The sequence below is a fragment of the Bos taurus genome, chromosome 24 (assembly GCF_002263795.3).
Source record: "Bos taurus isolate L1 Dominette 01449 registration number 42190680 breed Hereford chromosome 24, ARS-UCD2.0, whole genome shotgun sequence".
Taxonomy (NCBI): domain Eukaryota; kingdom Metazoa; phylum Chordata; class Mammalia; order Artiodactyla; family Bovidae; genus Bos; species Bos taurus.
The window spans coordinates 42776525-42792110 of record NC_037351.1 but is presented as its reverse complement, the minus strand read 5'-3'; the positions used below and the strand labels follow the sequence as shown (position 1 = coordinate 42792110).

The following is a 15586-nucleotide window of genomic DNA, read 5'->3' as shown; positions in this document are numbered from 1 at the left end:
CACGTTTGACTCCAGCTTGTTTTATTTTTTAAGTTCATTTTACTGGGATTAGAATACTGAACACGAAGCCTACCCTCTCCTAGTTCCCAGCTGTGTTGCCCCAGGTACAACCGCTGCCGGTCGAACATCTTCCCCTGGCTTCACTGACTGGCAACCGCTGCCTGGACCCTGGCTTCCTGACCCTGGTCGTGGGCCAGCACCCGCAGCTCTGCTGACATGACCCGTTTCAGGTGCAGTGGGGTTGATTGGAAAGTGATGAACAGGAGAACCGTCCGGTGAGATGCTCCTTCCCCGGAGGGCTAGGGGTCGCAAGGCTTTCCAATCGGGTGAACACCCCACCCCCACCGCCCACTTCTGATGCAGCCGCCCCAGGCCGCGCTCCCCACCCTCTCATCTGGCTTCCGCTCAACAGAACAGCCGGCAGTGGTACCTCCAGGCCCCTGACTATTTTTATGCGACCATCTGCATCCTGGGCCAGGCCTGGCGGGCAGCAGCAGCCCAAGGAATCCCACGGCAGGTGATGACAGCCGGACAGCTGGGACCCGGCCCTGCCCGCGACTGTCCTGAGGATGCTGCAAGAGTGTCGAGAGGACCGCTTAGGGCGACGTGGTGTCCGGCCCCTTCCACCTCTGCAGCCCTGAGGCCGGTCTGGGCGCGGGGTGGGTTGGGCTGGGGGTAGAGCACGCCCCACCCCACCCCCACACACACCTCTCCTAGAACAGCCCGGGAGCCCTGGATGTGGAGAGGAAAGGGCGCTGAGTCAGGCGGCGGCTGAGTCAAGGAACCGGGCGCTGAGTGAAAATTCCTTTTTTGGAAGTGAGGCCGTCCCTTTCCTGGAGGCCGAATCCCCGGGAAGTGACGCCGTCTCACCCGCGGAGGCAGCAGCGGCCCCTGGCGGAGGTGTTGGGAGCCAGGAGCCGTCTCGCCCCAGGAGGCCTGGGGACGCCCCTTCCGTCCGCCCGGACCGTGGGGAAGGGCTTCCAGCCGCGCTCCTTGTAAGGGAAGCGCGCGGCGAGCCCGCGGACGGGGTGGCGTCTCCCCTATCAGCGAGAAGGACGGGACCCTGAAATGCCTGAGTCTTTTTTTTTTTGGCTGAGTTTGAAAAAAGAGGCTGTGCTTCCAGAAATAAGGCGGCAATTCCTTTACCTCTGCCCCTTCCCCCATCGACCCCTCCCCCCATCCCGCCCCACCCCGGCCTGAGGTCCTGCTGCCGGCCCCGCTGCTCCGCGTGTGAAGTGGAGAAAGGGTGGGAGTCAGGTCCGGTGGACGGGGAGCAGGGGACGGAGGGGCTCCGGGATGCGATGGGAGGATGGGGCAGGGCACGAGTCCCGGCCTAGGGGTTTGACTGCAAGCGGCTCTGAGGTTCTGGGACGAGCCGTGGGTCTCCCACTGTCTTGAGCCTTCAGACAGGAGGGGTCCAGGCCTCCGCGACAGCGGTTCTCAGGAGGAAAACCACAGAATGAAGGCACCTGGCACGTGCGGATCCCCTGGTCCAGCAGCCCCCCCACCCCATTTCTCCCGGGAGCCGCACTGCCCCCTCCCAAACCACGTGATGGGGCCTGGGGCCTCGCCTGACTCGGCCATGCCCACCCTGATCAGGATTCATTTCCAGCAGCTTCGTGTTTAGGAAAGGCTGGCAGAGCAGCCTATTCTCCGAAGACTGAGGCCCGCAGGCTTTCCGGTCTCTGGGCTCATTAGGAGCCCGGTTGTAATCTCTGACCCTACTGTTCCCGCGGCACCGGCTCCTGATAGAGACTTAAGAGCGATTGCCTTTGTTAGCGGAGAGTTTCTGGTTGATTCAGCGTCTGTGAAACTTCCTGAGATGAAGGAGACTAAGAAGTACGTGTATTATAGCAGCTTTCCTGATGGGTTTATTGTGGAGCGGAAGGCACTGTGCAGCCCCTGGATCCTGCCATCCTAGCCCCCACCGAAGGGACCACCACCCCAGGGACCCCCGCGCAGTCCCTGATAGTCGCTCAGGCCCGTTTTCTTTCCTGAGCAGGTGATACGTAGTGGGAACACAGCATTTTCCAAATTCATCCCCTAGAGGGACCGGCTGGGTCAAAGCTGGCTGACCTCCCAGGTGTGCCCCCTACCCTCTCTTGATCCCTCTCCAAGGGCGCGAGCCAGGCACCGCCTGCTCCTCTGTTTCAGCCAGCACTCGGAGCATGTAGGTGCCCATGTGGATAAGACACTGGCCAGTCACCTGGGCAGCGTGAGAGAGGAATCGCAGCAGGCTCCTGCAAGAGAGGGAGTCAGTGGTAACAGAACCATGTATGTAAGTCCTCATCGAGGTTTGGGGGCTACTCTGTACAACAAGGAGCGCTCAGCAGTAAAGACTCTGCCTGCATTGCAGGAGCCACAAGAGACTTGGGTTCAATCTCTGGATCAGGAAGATCCCCTGGAGAAGGAACAGGCTATCCACTCCAGCATTCTTGGGCTTCCCTGGTGGCTCAGGCGGTAAAGAATCGGCCTGCAATGCATGAGAACTGGGTTTGATCCCTGGATTGGGAAGATCCCCTGGAGAAGGGCATGGTAACCCACTCTGGTATTCTTGCTTGGAGAATCCCATGGACAGAGGAACCTGGTGGGCTACAGTCCATGGGGTCACAAAGATTCAGACACGACTGAAATGACTTAGCACGCACAGCACAACCAGGTCAGAATTTCCTTAGGTCTGGATTTAGCCCTCGTTGCTGAGAAATAAGGTTTTAAATGCATGACCCTAGTTTTTAAATGGAATTTGGTTCTTCTATTTCTTATATAGGGTTTTTGTTCCATTTTGGACTTAACGGTCTTTGGAGAAAACTATATATTTTAGTTTTCAAGTCTCAGTTTTCTGAATAAGTCTGTGGTGTGACAAGTTTTTACGACGACACGAGTGCCAGTCGGGCCAGGGCTCAAGGGGCTGAGGAAGGGCAGTAGCTGTGTCCAGACCCTGCCTTCCCGGGTGCGTTACCTGAGCATGGCCTTGAACCCTGTGCAGTGGATGTCGTAGGACACAGAATACATCTCGTACATGGTGGCCTTCACGTTGAGGCAGCCAATGACATCCTTGGGGCTCAGCTTGTACAAGTCGAAGGTGACTTTCGCGATGCCCCGTCTCTGAGGCGGCCGGCGGGCTGGGGTTTGGTGGCCAGCCTAAGGGTGGGGAGGGCAGAAGCTGCAGTGCATCCCAGCTGCCACCTGCAGGGCCTGCAGTGCTGGGTTTTCCTGTCTGCTTAAAATCTGAGCATGAATAAGCTGCTAACTATTTGAGGAATGTTTTCAGCCAGTCAGGGTGCTTCTGCGGCCACAGGGTCCAAACCCATAAGAAGTCACCTCCTCCAGCAGCTCTCTTCAGGGACTGGGGGTGAGTGTGGTGTGGCCTCAGGGTCCAGGGCTCAGTGGACAGTTGTGCCAGTGATCTGTGGTGGACACGCACTCACCCTGGTCCCCCAAGGCCACTGCGGCTGCCTGGTGATGTGGATGGGCCCATGACAGTGTCACAGTACATTTGACCAACAGGCATACTATTCCACCATATGAGAGGTGGCCACGGAAAATGCCAGAATCCTATGGCCAACCAGGGCTGGTGTGAGGGCCGTCCCCTGATTTCTACTTCCTGCCCTGGAGGAAGGCTGACCTCTTGGGGACACTTAGCAGACTCACTCTCAGTTCTCTTGAGACCCTTGGGGTTGGGAGATGTCAGAGACCTCTGAAATCCCAGGTTTATAAACAGCATTTTCACATGGTCTTCCTGCAGAAGCTTTGAGAAAAAACAGAGAACTGTCCCAGGGCCATGTCCCAGGCACACCTCTGGTGGGTTTGCTGCACACACGGTCCTGCAGTGCACAGGATTCAAATAGAGGAACGACTTTCATAAACCTTGGGACCTGGGGGTAGTTGGGGCTCTGAGTGTTAAATTCACTGACAAAAGTCTAAATTTAAAGTTAAACTGTAAACCCCTCTAAAAGCACCTAAATCCTTCTTGCTGGCGCCTCTCTTCTCTCCCCACCCCTCAACTTGGACACATAATGGTCCCAGCTTAGGAACTAATACACATGAGGTCCTGCTGCCTCGGAAGAGGTGCATCTATTGTTTAGGAAACGTTATTAAAAATTGACTCAAGGCAGGGGGTTCTGGACACAGCTCCTCTCTGAAGCATGAAAGTTTTGATCTCTGCCAGCATCCTCGGTCTTGAGTCAGAATCAAGATGCCTCCCCAAACTCGGAGTCTAACCATGGCGGCAGTGGGGTGAGGTGGGGTGGGTGGTTGGGGGGGAAGAGTTTCATCATCCCCCCCACCCCACCCCCAAGATGCCTCAGGGGGATTGACAGGCACCAAAGCTTTGGACTGAGAAGGGAGCCCCCTGGTGGATACTTCTGGGAAGTTCTGTCCAAGTCAAATCCAAGTGGCCTCACTGAGAAACTCCTTCAAGTGGGACAGGACCTCTGACCTCAGAAGGAAGGCAGTCCAGACATGTAGGATCCCGTGTAAGACTCACATCAACCAGACTGTTACCAGATGGAGAAACATCCCGCCCCCAAGAACCATCACTTTGGTGCCACTCTTGTCCACTGCCTCCTGTCACCACCTTGACTTGCAGCTCAGTGCCCACTGCCGTGCCCACCACTTGGGGGCTTCAACCTGTTATGTGGCAACCGACTCCCCCACTAAGTAGAAGAGCATCTCACAGAACAAACAGAAAAGACCCTTCCCCTCTGAATTAGTGTCCTGGGGCTTCTAGGACCAATGGCCACAAGCTGAGTGAGGATATAGACTGATGCTCTGACAGTTCTGGGGGTCAGGGGTGCTGAATGAACTATGGGCTGTCCTGCTTGGGCAGGACAGAGCCACCCGTGTCCTTCAGCCCCTGGCCCATCCTCCTGTCACTGCTCCCTGCTTCCGCCCTCACTGGCCCTCCTATGTCCCTCTTACAAGGACCTGTGATGACCACCCAACCAGGTAATCCAGGGTCATCACTCCTGTGAAGATACTTAAGTCAATCACACCCACCAACTCCCCTTTGCCATGTAAAGTGACAAGTTCCTGGGTTCTGGGCATGAGGATATGGGTCATGGGGGCTGGAGGGAGGAACCAGCTAGGTCATGAGCATCAGTGAATAATCTCTGTCCCTGATTTCTGTAAACTACACTCAGCTTGGGTGGTCTCAAACTGAGCAGACTCTAAAGACTCAGGGGGAAGCTTGAGGCCAAATGCTCGGGAGAGAGCGGTGGGTGGCCATCTGCCCAGCCTCCAGCAGCGCTGGGGTCACTGGCTGCCCAGAGGGGAGATACCAACTTCGGTACCTGCTTATGCCTCTGGATTCTGGTTCCCATAGAATGTTGACCTCTGAGGATTTCCCCTTGTTGAAGGTCAGTTGTGTTAGTTGCTCAGTCATGTCCGACTCATAGACTATAGCCCACCAGGCTCCTCTGTCCATGGGATTCTCCAGGCAAGAACACTGGAGTGGGTTGCCATTCCCTTTTCTAGGGGATCTTCCTGACTCACAGATCAAAAACAGATCTCCCACATTGCAGGCAGGTTCTTCACCATCTAAGCCACCAGGGAAGGTCAGTTAGGCATACAAAAAGATGTTTGAATATTTATGCTTTACATGTTTAGATGTTTTATGGTGGGAATGTTTTTCAAGATTTATAATCTATAGTTTTCTCAGAAATAAAACCCTTTATGCCACTTCTTTGCTTATCTAACTCACTGTGTCACACTATGTCACACCCTCACATACCTCCCTAATTTCATCATCTCACTGCCTCCTGAGATCCAGGTCAGATCTACACGCCCTAACAGGGTCTGCAGCTCCTCACTGGCTGAAGCCTGACCCTCAGAATTACTGGCTCTAAATCACACAGTCCAGGTTTGCAAAGATGCCACATTTCCTAGAAACACTTAGAAGCATCCCTGGAGGGCAGCAGATCCAGTTACCGGGTGAACACAGAGGAATTATTCAGAAAGTGAGCCAGTCAACTCCAAGTGGGGACCGCACTTACCCAGGTGAGCAGCCTGCCCAGCTGCCGCCCAGATAACACACTTACCGGTGTCCATTTCTGCCCCTGCTCCAGGACCATGAGGTGTGTGTTGTCCCCCAGGGTCTGGAAGAACTCCTCTGTGTCCACCACAGTGCCATCCTCCTCCAGCACCAAGGTGACCAGTTGGCTGGCGACCACCAGTGCATCCAAGGTCTAGGTCAGACAGAACACACCAGCGTCACCAGTTGAAGTGACTCTATTTGGACCCATCAGTGGCATCCATTAAGTCATGGTCCCCAAAGTGTTGGCTGACTTTAAGGATCTAAATGGTAAAGATGTACCTTGGCTGGTGTCTATAACTCAGACTTTGCTTGGAAAAGAGAAGTTGAAAAGTTGAATGGACCTAACTTCTTCAGAGGTTTCAACATCGTGAGGTAAGGAATTACAGTGGACAATATTCAGTTTCTAAAATGTCTTGCTTATTTGGACAAATAAAAACAACGACCCCGTGTCCATGATGCTTAGAGAGCCGTGTCTCTCTTTCTTCAGAGACAGCGTGTTGGATGCTCAGGTCCTGTCTCTGGTGAAAGTCTATGATTCTTCCTTATTTTGTGATTGAGGACACTGTTTTAGATTAAGAACAATTGGTCCCTGGCCTCTATAACCAAAACCAGATTTCTAAAGTTGTGCCTCCTATATTCTCCCTTGTCAAGAAACTAAAGCCACATTATCAAATGATGGTTGTTTCCTTCTTATTTTTTAAAATTTATTTTTATTTTATTTTTATTTTTGACCATACCACAGGGCTTAGTTTCCTGACCAGGGATCAAACCCTGGCCCACAGCAGTGAAAGTTCAGAGTCCTACCCACTGGACCACCAAGGAATTCCCAATTAATGGCTATTTTGAGGGCTCTCATCTCTGTACCTAAGTCCTGTATGGGACAGGGACACAGCAATGTTCCCTTTAACCCCAGCAGGCTCCCCCAAGCTCCCTGTCTTGCACTTATTTGTCCCTGAGACCCTGTGAGTTGGGGGCCCTCGTGGCTGATGGGGGTACCTTGCTGAGAAGCTCCTGTAGGCTACTGGCCATCACCCCTCGGCGGCTGCTCCGGTCATGGTTGGAGACACGGAAGGGGCGAGCGGGATGCATGAAGGGTGTGAACAGCACCTTCTTTGTCTGCGACCCCATAAACGTCAGGGGCCTAGAAAGAAGGGTCAAGTGAAAGCCAACTGAGGTTAGTTTAAAGAGTCTTTAACGAGAGGTTTAAAGTACATGGAAATAAGACAAGGTTAATATTTGCACCTAAAGAAAGGAAGTCAATGGTTGGGGATGATTAAAAATTGTGTACCTGATACCCAAGAAACAAACAAATATGTAAAATTAACAAACACAGTATCATCACACCTGTTTTACCAGAACATTCAAAGCCCTCGTGGAACTGAGGAGGAGAGGTGAAGGCACCAAACTCAAAGGAGAAATAAGGATAATATTCTGCAAACGTTGGCTTTAGAGTTGAAAAGCCTAAGTAAATGATTTCTTGAGGCCATGGAACAGCTGAACAGACTTAAAGAATCAGGCACACACAGAGTTATAGATTTGTACAGTAAGACTAAGGAAGAAATGGCTACCCAGCCAGTATTCTTGCCTGGAAAATTCCATGGACAGAGAAGCCTGGTATGCTACAGTCTATGGAGTCACACTGAGTGGGATATGACTGAGCAATGGACACTTTTCACTTTCATACACACCTCTGCATATGTCAGTCATTTATCTATCTATATTTTATATCTCCAGCTAGATTGGACTTTCCTTACAGACAAAGGTGACAATCTGGACTTGTGACTGGCATCTACAGTGCAGGCAGGGGGCAGTCTTGTGGGGCTGAGCCCATACCCTGTGGGATCAGACACTGTCTCTGGGTAGATGGGGTCGAGACTGAGCTGAATCCTCGGGCACCCCACTGGCGTCTTAGAAATGCCTGGTGCTGTGTGGGAAGCCCCTCCCCTCCCCTGACATGCCGGAACCTGTGCCACAGCCTCTTTACCTAGACTGCCAGCAAGGATTTGGTCTGAAGCTTATTTGGCCAGCATCAGGCTTGTGCCTTGTGACTGAAGGCACCTAAGTACCTGCCATAGCCAGCAGCATGCTGGCTTTTAAAATATATCTACTAATTTCATTATAACCTTACAAGGAAAGTATTACCCCATTTCTCAGGTAAGAAAGTCAAGGCTCAGAGTGATTTCTCAAGGTCATCCAGTTAATAAAGAATCTTTCTGAACTTCATCTTAAGCAATAAACATCAATTCGAGCTGGTGAGGGAGAGCTGCCTGCCAGGAGGACAGCCCTGGCTCCTCTCCAGGGTCACCACCCAGCCTGTGTCCAGCACAACAGCTGCAAGGAGACTGGGCCTGGTCACTAGTCCCTCCGCAGCTCTCCTCCAGACCAAGGCCGGCCCAGTGAGGGAGTCCAGGCCCGAGCCAACCCAGTGGAGGGCCTGGTACATGGCTTCTGGACCTCTGCCCCCGTTCCGGGGAATTACACAGGCTCCTCAGTTACACAACTCGACAACCAAGGGCTCACGTCTGCCAGGGTGATGCTGCACGGAAGTTGCTTGGTGCTCTTCCTCCTGGGGAACCTGGTAAACAGGGCAATGAGAGTAAACCCCATGATGCTTTACAGCTGGAATCCAGCTCTGTTCTCAACCTAATGGAAAACCAGCTCGCTGTAAGGAGTAAAGAAAGGAACAGGTTCACTGCCTGATCAGGACACAAGCTCACATCTCAGCTGAGTGTGGGGGGTGGTGCTCAGGGCAGAGGGAAGGGTCACCAGGGTCAGGGTGGGGGGAATGCCCTTCCCACCCTCCCGCCCCCTGGTGAAACCCTCCTCTAGTGCAGAAGAGCCCAAACCCATTCCTTTGTTCCTGAGAACTGGAAGGCTCAGGCTCAACCAGAGAAATAGCAGGACAAAGTTCACGTCTCAGAACCCGGCCCCGGGGGATCAGTGCACACTGTGGGCCTGACAGCTCTGACCCAGTTAGGGCCCAAATCTCATCTCTGCAGACGCTTGCACCTCTATGAGCACCAGTGATCCTCTGACCTCGCTCCGCCATCACAAAGCCCACATTGTCTTTTAACTACTGACCAGATAAGCACTGGCCTCCCTCCTCACTGCTCTGAGATCGCCAGTTGTGATAAAGGAGGAAGTCCAGTTGTTGCTGTCCTTAATCCTTAAATTTCCCAACCAAGAACTGGGTCAGTGTTGAGAAAAGGCTTAGGTACACCTAACAGGCTCAACCAACACCAGGTGCTTACTCTGCCCCAGCTAAGTGCACAGCGGGCTCAACCAGCCACATGAACAAAGCAACACATTAATCCAACTCAGTCTGGTCCTCTTGGTGGGATCATTTGTGTCACTGGCCAAACAGCCCCGCCCTGCCCCCCCAACCTCCTACAGCGACATTGTCCCAGAAGCATTGAGAGGTCTTAGAGTCCAGCTTCTGATGACACGTCATGTTGGCCACCCTCTCATCCCCAGGAAGGTGCAGGTAATCACATGAAACAGAAAGGGGAAAGGCTCAGGACACGGGAAAACAAAGAAACAGGTTCTTCAAGGAAATAATATTGTTTCAGGGAAATCAAGATAAGAGAAGTCAGACTTCATGGAAGATTCTTGAAAACCGTGGAGGGGCACAGGTCCCAGAACTGAAGGGACAGGGAAGTCTACCTTTTTCTGGAGGGACAGAGGAGACCGTAACACACACAGGTGGGAAATAGAGCAACGGACACTGGCTGACCATGGATGTGAACTCCACTGCAGTGGAGCAAAGCTGGGCCTCCAGGTCATAAGATGGCGTCTTTCTAGGCTGCCCTCTGATCTGGTGTTTATTCTAGAAGTGGTGGGGGAGAGCAGGGGGCCCAGGAACAGGTTGTCGGGTGGACAAGGAGGGTCCACGGGAAGTGATAAAGCTCAGACAGATCCTGTGCCCACAGTCAGGTGACAGGACAGTGATGGAAGGAAAGTGCGACCCCAGCTGTGGGATGGCAGAGAAGGGACAGGCCTTGGAAAGCATCCATCAGGCCTGGCGGGGCCTCCAAGAACTGCAGGGACAGCAGGTGAGGGACAGTGTTTTGGGGTGGGGGGATCTCACTGTGGCAGGAAGCAGAGCAGTGTTGGCCCCAAAGAGGCTTCCTGCCCTCCAGTGATGCCTGGCCAGTGACAAGCAACACATGGGACATGGGGACCCACTGGGAGCTCCCTGGCGGGACTGTGGCCATTCCTACTGTGCCTTGAGCCCCGCCACCCCCACCCCCCACCCCCCCGACTCTGGGAAAAAAATGCTTGGCTAGAAAGCACATCCAGCACATGGCCGTGAAGTCTCTGTACACTTTGAATGTTATTAACATGAGTTTCAGAGAAGGCAATGGCACCCAACTCCAGTACTCTTGCTTGGAAAATCCCATGGACAGAGGAGCCTGGTGGGCTGCGGTCCATGAGGTCGCTAGGAGTCGGACACGACTGAGTGACTTCACTTTCACTTTTCGCTTTCATGCATTGGAGAAGGAAATGGCAACCCACTCCAGTGTTCTTGCCTGGAGAGTCCCGGGGACAGCGGAGCCAGGTGGGCTGCTGTCTCTGGGGTCGCATAGAGTCGGACATGACTGAAGTGACTTAGCAGCAGCAACATGAGTTTAGACCAGAAAGGAGTAAGCATCAGTAACCATAGAAAAGTCAATTCCTCCCTTGTGTCTCCTACAAGACTGGTCAAATTTGTCCCAAAGGGCAGCTATTCAAAACCTAGAGTTCTTTGTTCAAGGAAAGAGGACCAAACAGCTACTCTGCACAAAGTGCAATGGAGATGAGCTCTGTAACTATCTCAGTGTGTGTGTTATCGCTGCCAGGACACAAAGTCAGAGCAGGCTGTGTCTGTGACAACACACACTGTGGGGATGGACATCCTGGGCATCCGGAGCTGGGCCAGGAGACCTTGGGCTGCTTCCATTACCACCAAGGCCTCCTGATCACAGACAATGAACAAACTAATGACTGGGTTAAGATCATTGCTTACCCGTGTCCGATGTTAAAAAAAAAAAACATTAGGTTCCTGCCTTGGCAACATGCAGGTACTTACTAACAAAAGACAGAGTTAGGAAAACTCTACCAGGACCACTGAGAGGCAACAGAAGTCCAGCAGTCACCTTGCCTGCCAGGGGGTCTCATGCAGCCTAGATATAGCTTTAAGGAAGGCAGAAGATGAAAGTTTTCCTTTCAGCAAGTGTTACAGGTGGGCAGAAGCAGGTGGGGTCCCGTGAATCAGAGGAGCTCAGCATGGAAGCAGGACCTGGAGACAGTGTGTCCCCAGGGTGGTCCTCTGCCCAGAGCCCCGCACTCAGGGCTGGCTAAGCAGATCAGTCCTTCCCCATGAGATCATCTGCACAGTAACTGCAGAAGCAAGACTTCAGAAGCAAGTCCTTCCTACTCACAGAGATGTTTTGGGTTTGGGATTGATGCTGTAGGGTCAGGTGCAAGGGCAAGGGCAGCCTTAATCTTGCAGGTCTTGCCTTGTCCTCCTGTTCCAGGCCACACCAGCCAGGAACCGATGCTCCTGTCGTCCTTACAACTTGGCCCACCAGCTCAGTGCCCAGAGGACCTTGGAGAGGTCCTTCGGAGAAATGTTTGGAGGATGCACTCCAAACTGTCAGTGTCTGTTACCCCAGGAGTGGGATTGGGGGCGGGGGAGGGTTGTGAGTGGAGTTGGAGGAAGAGGAAGAAACCAGGAAAAAAACCAGGGCCTTTCCTTTACGTCTAAACCACATGAGTAAAGAGGCATGAAAAAGTCTGTTTCTCACCTTCCTGGGGTCCCAATTTTAAAGAGACAGCCCCAGCCAGACAGCTCCCCTTCCATTGTGGCAGCTCTCTAACCCTGGGTATGGCAGGAAGCCCTGTTTAAGAACCCAGGTTCAGAAGCTCACAGATCACACTACTGCCTCACCCACCCAATCCCTCCACCCCAATCACCTGGGAAAACCTGTATTTATATGCACACCTATGGCTGATTCATGTTGATATTTGACACAAAGCAACAAAATTCTGTAAAGCAATTATCCTTCAATTTTAAAATTAAAAAAAAAAAAAAGCATTCAATGGCTTCTCCGTGTCTTTTGACGATCTTCAGAGAAGCATGCTGCTGCTGCTGCTGCTAAGTCACTTCTGTCGTGTCCGACTCTGTGCGACCCCAGAGACGGCAGCCCACCAGGCTCCTCCGTCCCTGGGATTCTCCAGGCAGGAACACTGGAGTGGGTTGCCATTTCCCTCCCTTAAATCTATAGTCACTGCCACCAGGATCGTCAGGATTTTACAGAGGAGGAGTGGGTTGGGTTTTTGGACGTTAAGACGAACCCAAGAAAGAAAAGTGATGGGGGCCTCGGTCACTGGGCGTGGGAGGCGGGCGAGGAGGCCCCGGGTCCGCCGGCACCTCTACCACTGCCCCGCATCCCCTGCCCGGCCTCGGCGGCAGCGTCACTGCTTCCCCTCAAACTCCGCCGTACAAACCCGAGAGCTCAGCCAGCGCCATCGGGTAGTGCCGGAGCCCGCGCGGCCCTGAGGAGTGAGCTGGCCACCCCGAAGCCGTCCCACCGGCGACCCTCGTCTAGTCCTGGCTCCCACCACGGTCGGGGACCCGGAGCAGCCTGGCCCCGCGCGCGCCGGGAGTCTCCTGGGTCCCGCTTCGTCTGCTCCCGCGGCGGCAAGAGATGCGGCTCGGGCACTCACCACGTTCACCTGTTCCCGGAGCCCGCGCACCTGGGGGCCGCACCTGGCGCTGGGGGCGGCCGGAGACGCGGGAGGGGACGCGCGCGGGCTGGGGGCGCAGGGCCGCGCAGAGGGACGCGGGACGCAGGGGGACACGGGGCGTTGGGGGCCCCGGGGGGCGGGGAGACGAGGGGCCCCGAGGCGGCGGGAGCGCCATGGGGATGCGAGGCGCTGGGGGCGCAAACCCTAACCCTAAACCAGCGTGGCACTAGCCTGAGCAGGGCTCCGGCGCAGTCCCGGGCAGTCTCCATGGCTCAGTCCGGTCAGTCCCCTCCCCGCCGGCCTCCCGGCGCTCCGGCCTGTTAAAGCGCCACCGCTCGCCCCGCCCAGGTCCACGCCCCTCGGGCTGCGGAGCTTTGTACCCGACAGCCGTTCCGCCGCCAACCAGGAGCCCAGCCATTCCCTGGGCCTTCGAGGGTCGCCGGTCGGCCTGTCAGATGGGTCAGTGGGGACATTGCCACGCCGGCAGTGCAGCCTCTGCAGTGGAGGGGCGGGTGCGGCCCAGGATGTGGGACACGGGACGTGGGAAGCGATGCTCTGCCGGAAGGGGACAGACCTCAGAGGGGCCGGGCTGTCAGCTGTTCCGACTCTTAATTGCGAAGCCTACTCTCTAGAGTGGGTTAGGGGGTGGGGCACTGACCCTGACCCTTCGGAAGGAGAAACCCGGCCGACACTGTCCAGCGCCGCCTGCACTCGGGGTGACTGGCCCCCATTGGCGCGCTGCCAGCCGGGCCGCGCGGAGCCGGCTCCCAGAGCGCTGTCGCCTGACATCTGCCGCCTGACCTCTGCCTCCGTCCCCGGACTCACGTGACCTGCACAGCTGGCCCTGCTGCCCGAGTTCCTACTCCTCCTCTTCCTCCCCCGTCCTGCCCCGAGGCTCATGGTGTCACCGAGGGAAATGTGGGGCCAAAAGCAATCTCCTTCCAGAGTCCTGGCATCCCCGGGGCCTGCGGGGTTCCAGCCTTGGCGGACGACGGGGGTTCAGGCCCAGAGCCCCATCTGAACCTCGCCCCCTGCCAGTTGCCTGAATGTTGTATACCCCTCACAACTCATGTACTGACCTCCTAATGGCCAGTGTGCTAGCTTTACAAGGTGGGCCTGGGTAGGGGGTGGGTGATGGGGTTATGAGGCCAGTTACCCCATGGATGGAGTTACTGTCCTTTTAAGAGAGCTCCCTCACCCCTTCTGCCTTCTGAGGACACAGGGAAGGGACTGTCTGCCGTGAACCAGGAGGTGGTGTCACCAGAACTGGGCCCTGCTGGTCCAGATCTAGGGCTTCCAGCCTCCAGAACCTTGGGCAATAAAACTTTGTTGTTCATAATAAACCACTGGTGTCCAGCACTCTGTCGGAGCAGCCCCACTGGACTGGACACCAGCTTGACAATGAGACAGTGGGTCCAATCAGTTCAATTCAACTCACCTCTAAAAAAACATTTTATTGCAAAAAATTTCAAATATAAAGATGTATAGAGAGAACATGCCATGAGCATCTTTATACGCAGTGCCTGGATTCAGCCAGCCTTTAATATTTTGACATAATTGCTTGTTTTTTATCTGTATTTTTATTTGAACCCCAAATGCTTCAACTTGCATCTCTGAAGAAACCAGAACATTGTTACACGAAACAGTGATGTTTCCTCTCCGAAAGAAATAAAAATGACTCCCAACTGCACCTGATGTTCAGTCTACAGTTGAGCTCCCCAGACCCTGGGATCACTGTTGCCTTGTGCATATACACGGCCTCCAGGCCTGAGGTCCAGGTGTGTCGGGCCCAGGCTGGAGTAGTGAGGGTCAAGTTCATAGGAGCCTCGAACATGGAAGCAGCCAGGTAGCAGGAGCAGCTCACTGACTCACTCCCGGGGCCTCGAGGGTGAAGGCTTGTTAGTGAGCGAATGAGTGAACAAGATGCTATGGCAGCAGCAACACGTGAAAGCCTATTTCAAAGAGGGCAAAGGTGCGAATTCTACCTTAAAGTGCCCTGGAAGGGACTTTGGAGCTGGGGCCAAGTGAGGGTGGGGAGCTGTGTGTGGTGGGGGCTGTTCTGTGCTGTTTTAGGAAGGGCAGAGGTACACCAGGACATGAGGAGTGTGGGGGGATCTGGAGGAGCCAGGGTCAGGGAGTGCCCACAGGGCAGCCATGTCGGGGAGAATCTGCACAGCAGTGCCATGGACGGGGCCTCACCCCACTCACACCTATAGTCCAGTGGCAGCCAAGGAAAGCAGGTCCGGGAGCCAGGCAGGCTTCTCTGTGGGAATTCTGCACACAGAAGAACCACAGCCAGGAGGGGTGGAGCTGGCCCCCGGTGCCAGCCCTGCCGCTGGGTGGGGTGAGGCCCTGGACTGGCCATCCCGTCTGCCCAGGGCCTGGCTGGGAGACAGCAGATCAGGCTGTATGTAAGGCCACAGGGGCAGGAGCTTGTGCAACACCCCTCAGTCAAGACAACTTTCTCCCCAGCTGGACTAGGAGCAGAAGTCCTCCTCTTCCCAACTGGACTTCACAACCTCATGGAGTCTGTGTAGCCAGTGTGAAGACACTGGGGTTGACTTACAACTCATGCTCGTGACATTCACTGAGATCTTGAAGCAGCGGTTCTCAGCCTTTGGGGGCTCCAGACCCTTAAATATAGTATCAATGCAAACTGCAGTGTCTCCTCAGAAACGCCTATACCCAGGCCCTATGGGGGTCCACGGGCCGAGAAGCCCCTCTTTGGGGACCAGGATTCATCTGCCCCTACCCCCGGGCCTGCCCTGCCCCCCTCCCCCACCCCTGCACCTTTTCTCTCCCTGTTTGTGTCATTCCTGGGTG

General features: G+C 54.7%; 2 protein-coding genes across 10 annotated transcripts; both read right to left on the bottom strand.

Moving 5' to 3' along the window:
* On the bottom strand, positions 1-13568 carry CIDEA (cell death inducing DFFA like effector a). 9 transcript variants are annotated; one of them, XM_024984288.2, is made up of 6 exons: positions 13422-13568; positions 7031-7175; positions 6039-6185; positions 3652-3748; positions 2960-3141; positions 1847-2240 (listed from the first exon to the last, which is right to left on the bottom strand). In XM_024984288.2, exons 1-6 carry the CDS (start codon positions 13550-13552, stop codon positions 2151-2153), a joined length of 792 nt encoding a protein of 263 aa, XP_024840056.2. In that variant the 5' UTR covers positions 13553-13568; the 3' UTR covers positions 1847-2150.
* LOC132343779 (uncharacterized) lies at positions 2-1439 on the bottom strand. The gene is made up of 2 exons (XM_059881055.1): positions 709-1439; positions 2-572 (listed from the first exon to the last, which is right to left on the bottom strand). The coding sequence occupies exons 1-2, from the start codon at positions 1162-1164 to the stop codon at positions 300-302; spliced, it is 729 nt and encodes a 242-aa protein (XP_059737038.1). The 5' UTR covers positions 1165-1439; the 3' UTR covers positions 2-299.
* Positions 13569-15586: the final 2018 nt, after the last annotated feature.

Bases quoted from the DNA above. Each gene is read 5' to 3' on its own strand.
- LOC132343779 (XM_059881055.1), bottom strand. From the start codon at position 1,164: ATGGGGGAAGGGGCAGAGGTAAAGGAATTGCCGCCTTATTTCTGGAAG. The intron at 573-708 runs GTGTGTGTGGGG...ACACTCTTGCAG, and splicing joins CCCGGGCTGTTCTAGGAGAG to CATCCTCAGGACAGTCGCGG.
- CIDEA (XM_024984288.2), bottom strand. From the start codon at position 13,552: ATGTCAGGCGACAGCGCTCTGGGAGCCGGCTCCGCGCGGCCCGGCTGG. The intron at 3,142-3,651 runs GTGAGTCTGCTA...CCCCACCCTTAG, and splicing joins GGGTCTCAAGAGAACTGAGA to GCTGGCCACCAAACCCCAGC. The intron at 2,241-2,959 runs GTAACGCACCCG...CCTCTCTTGCAG, and splicing joins GGGTTCAAGGCCATGCTCAG to GAGCCTGCTGCGATTCCTCT.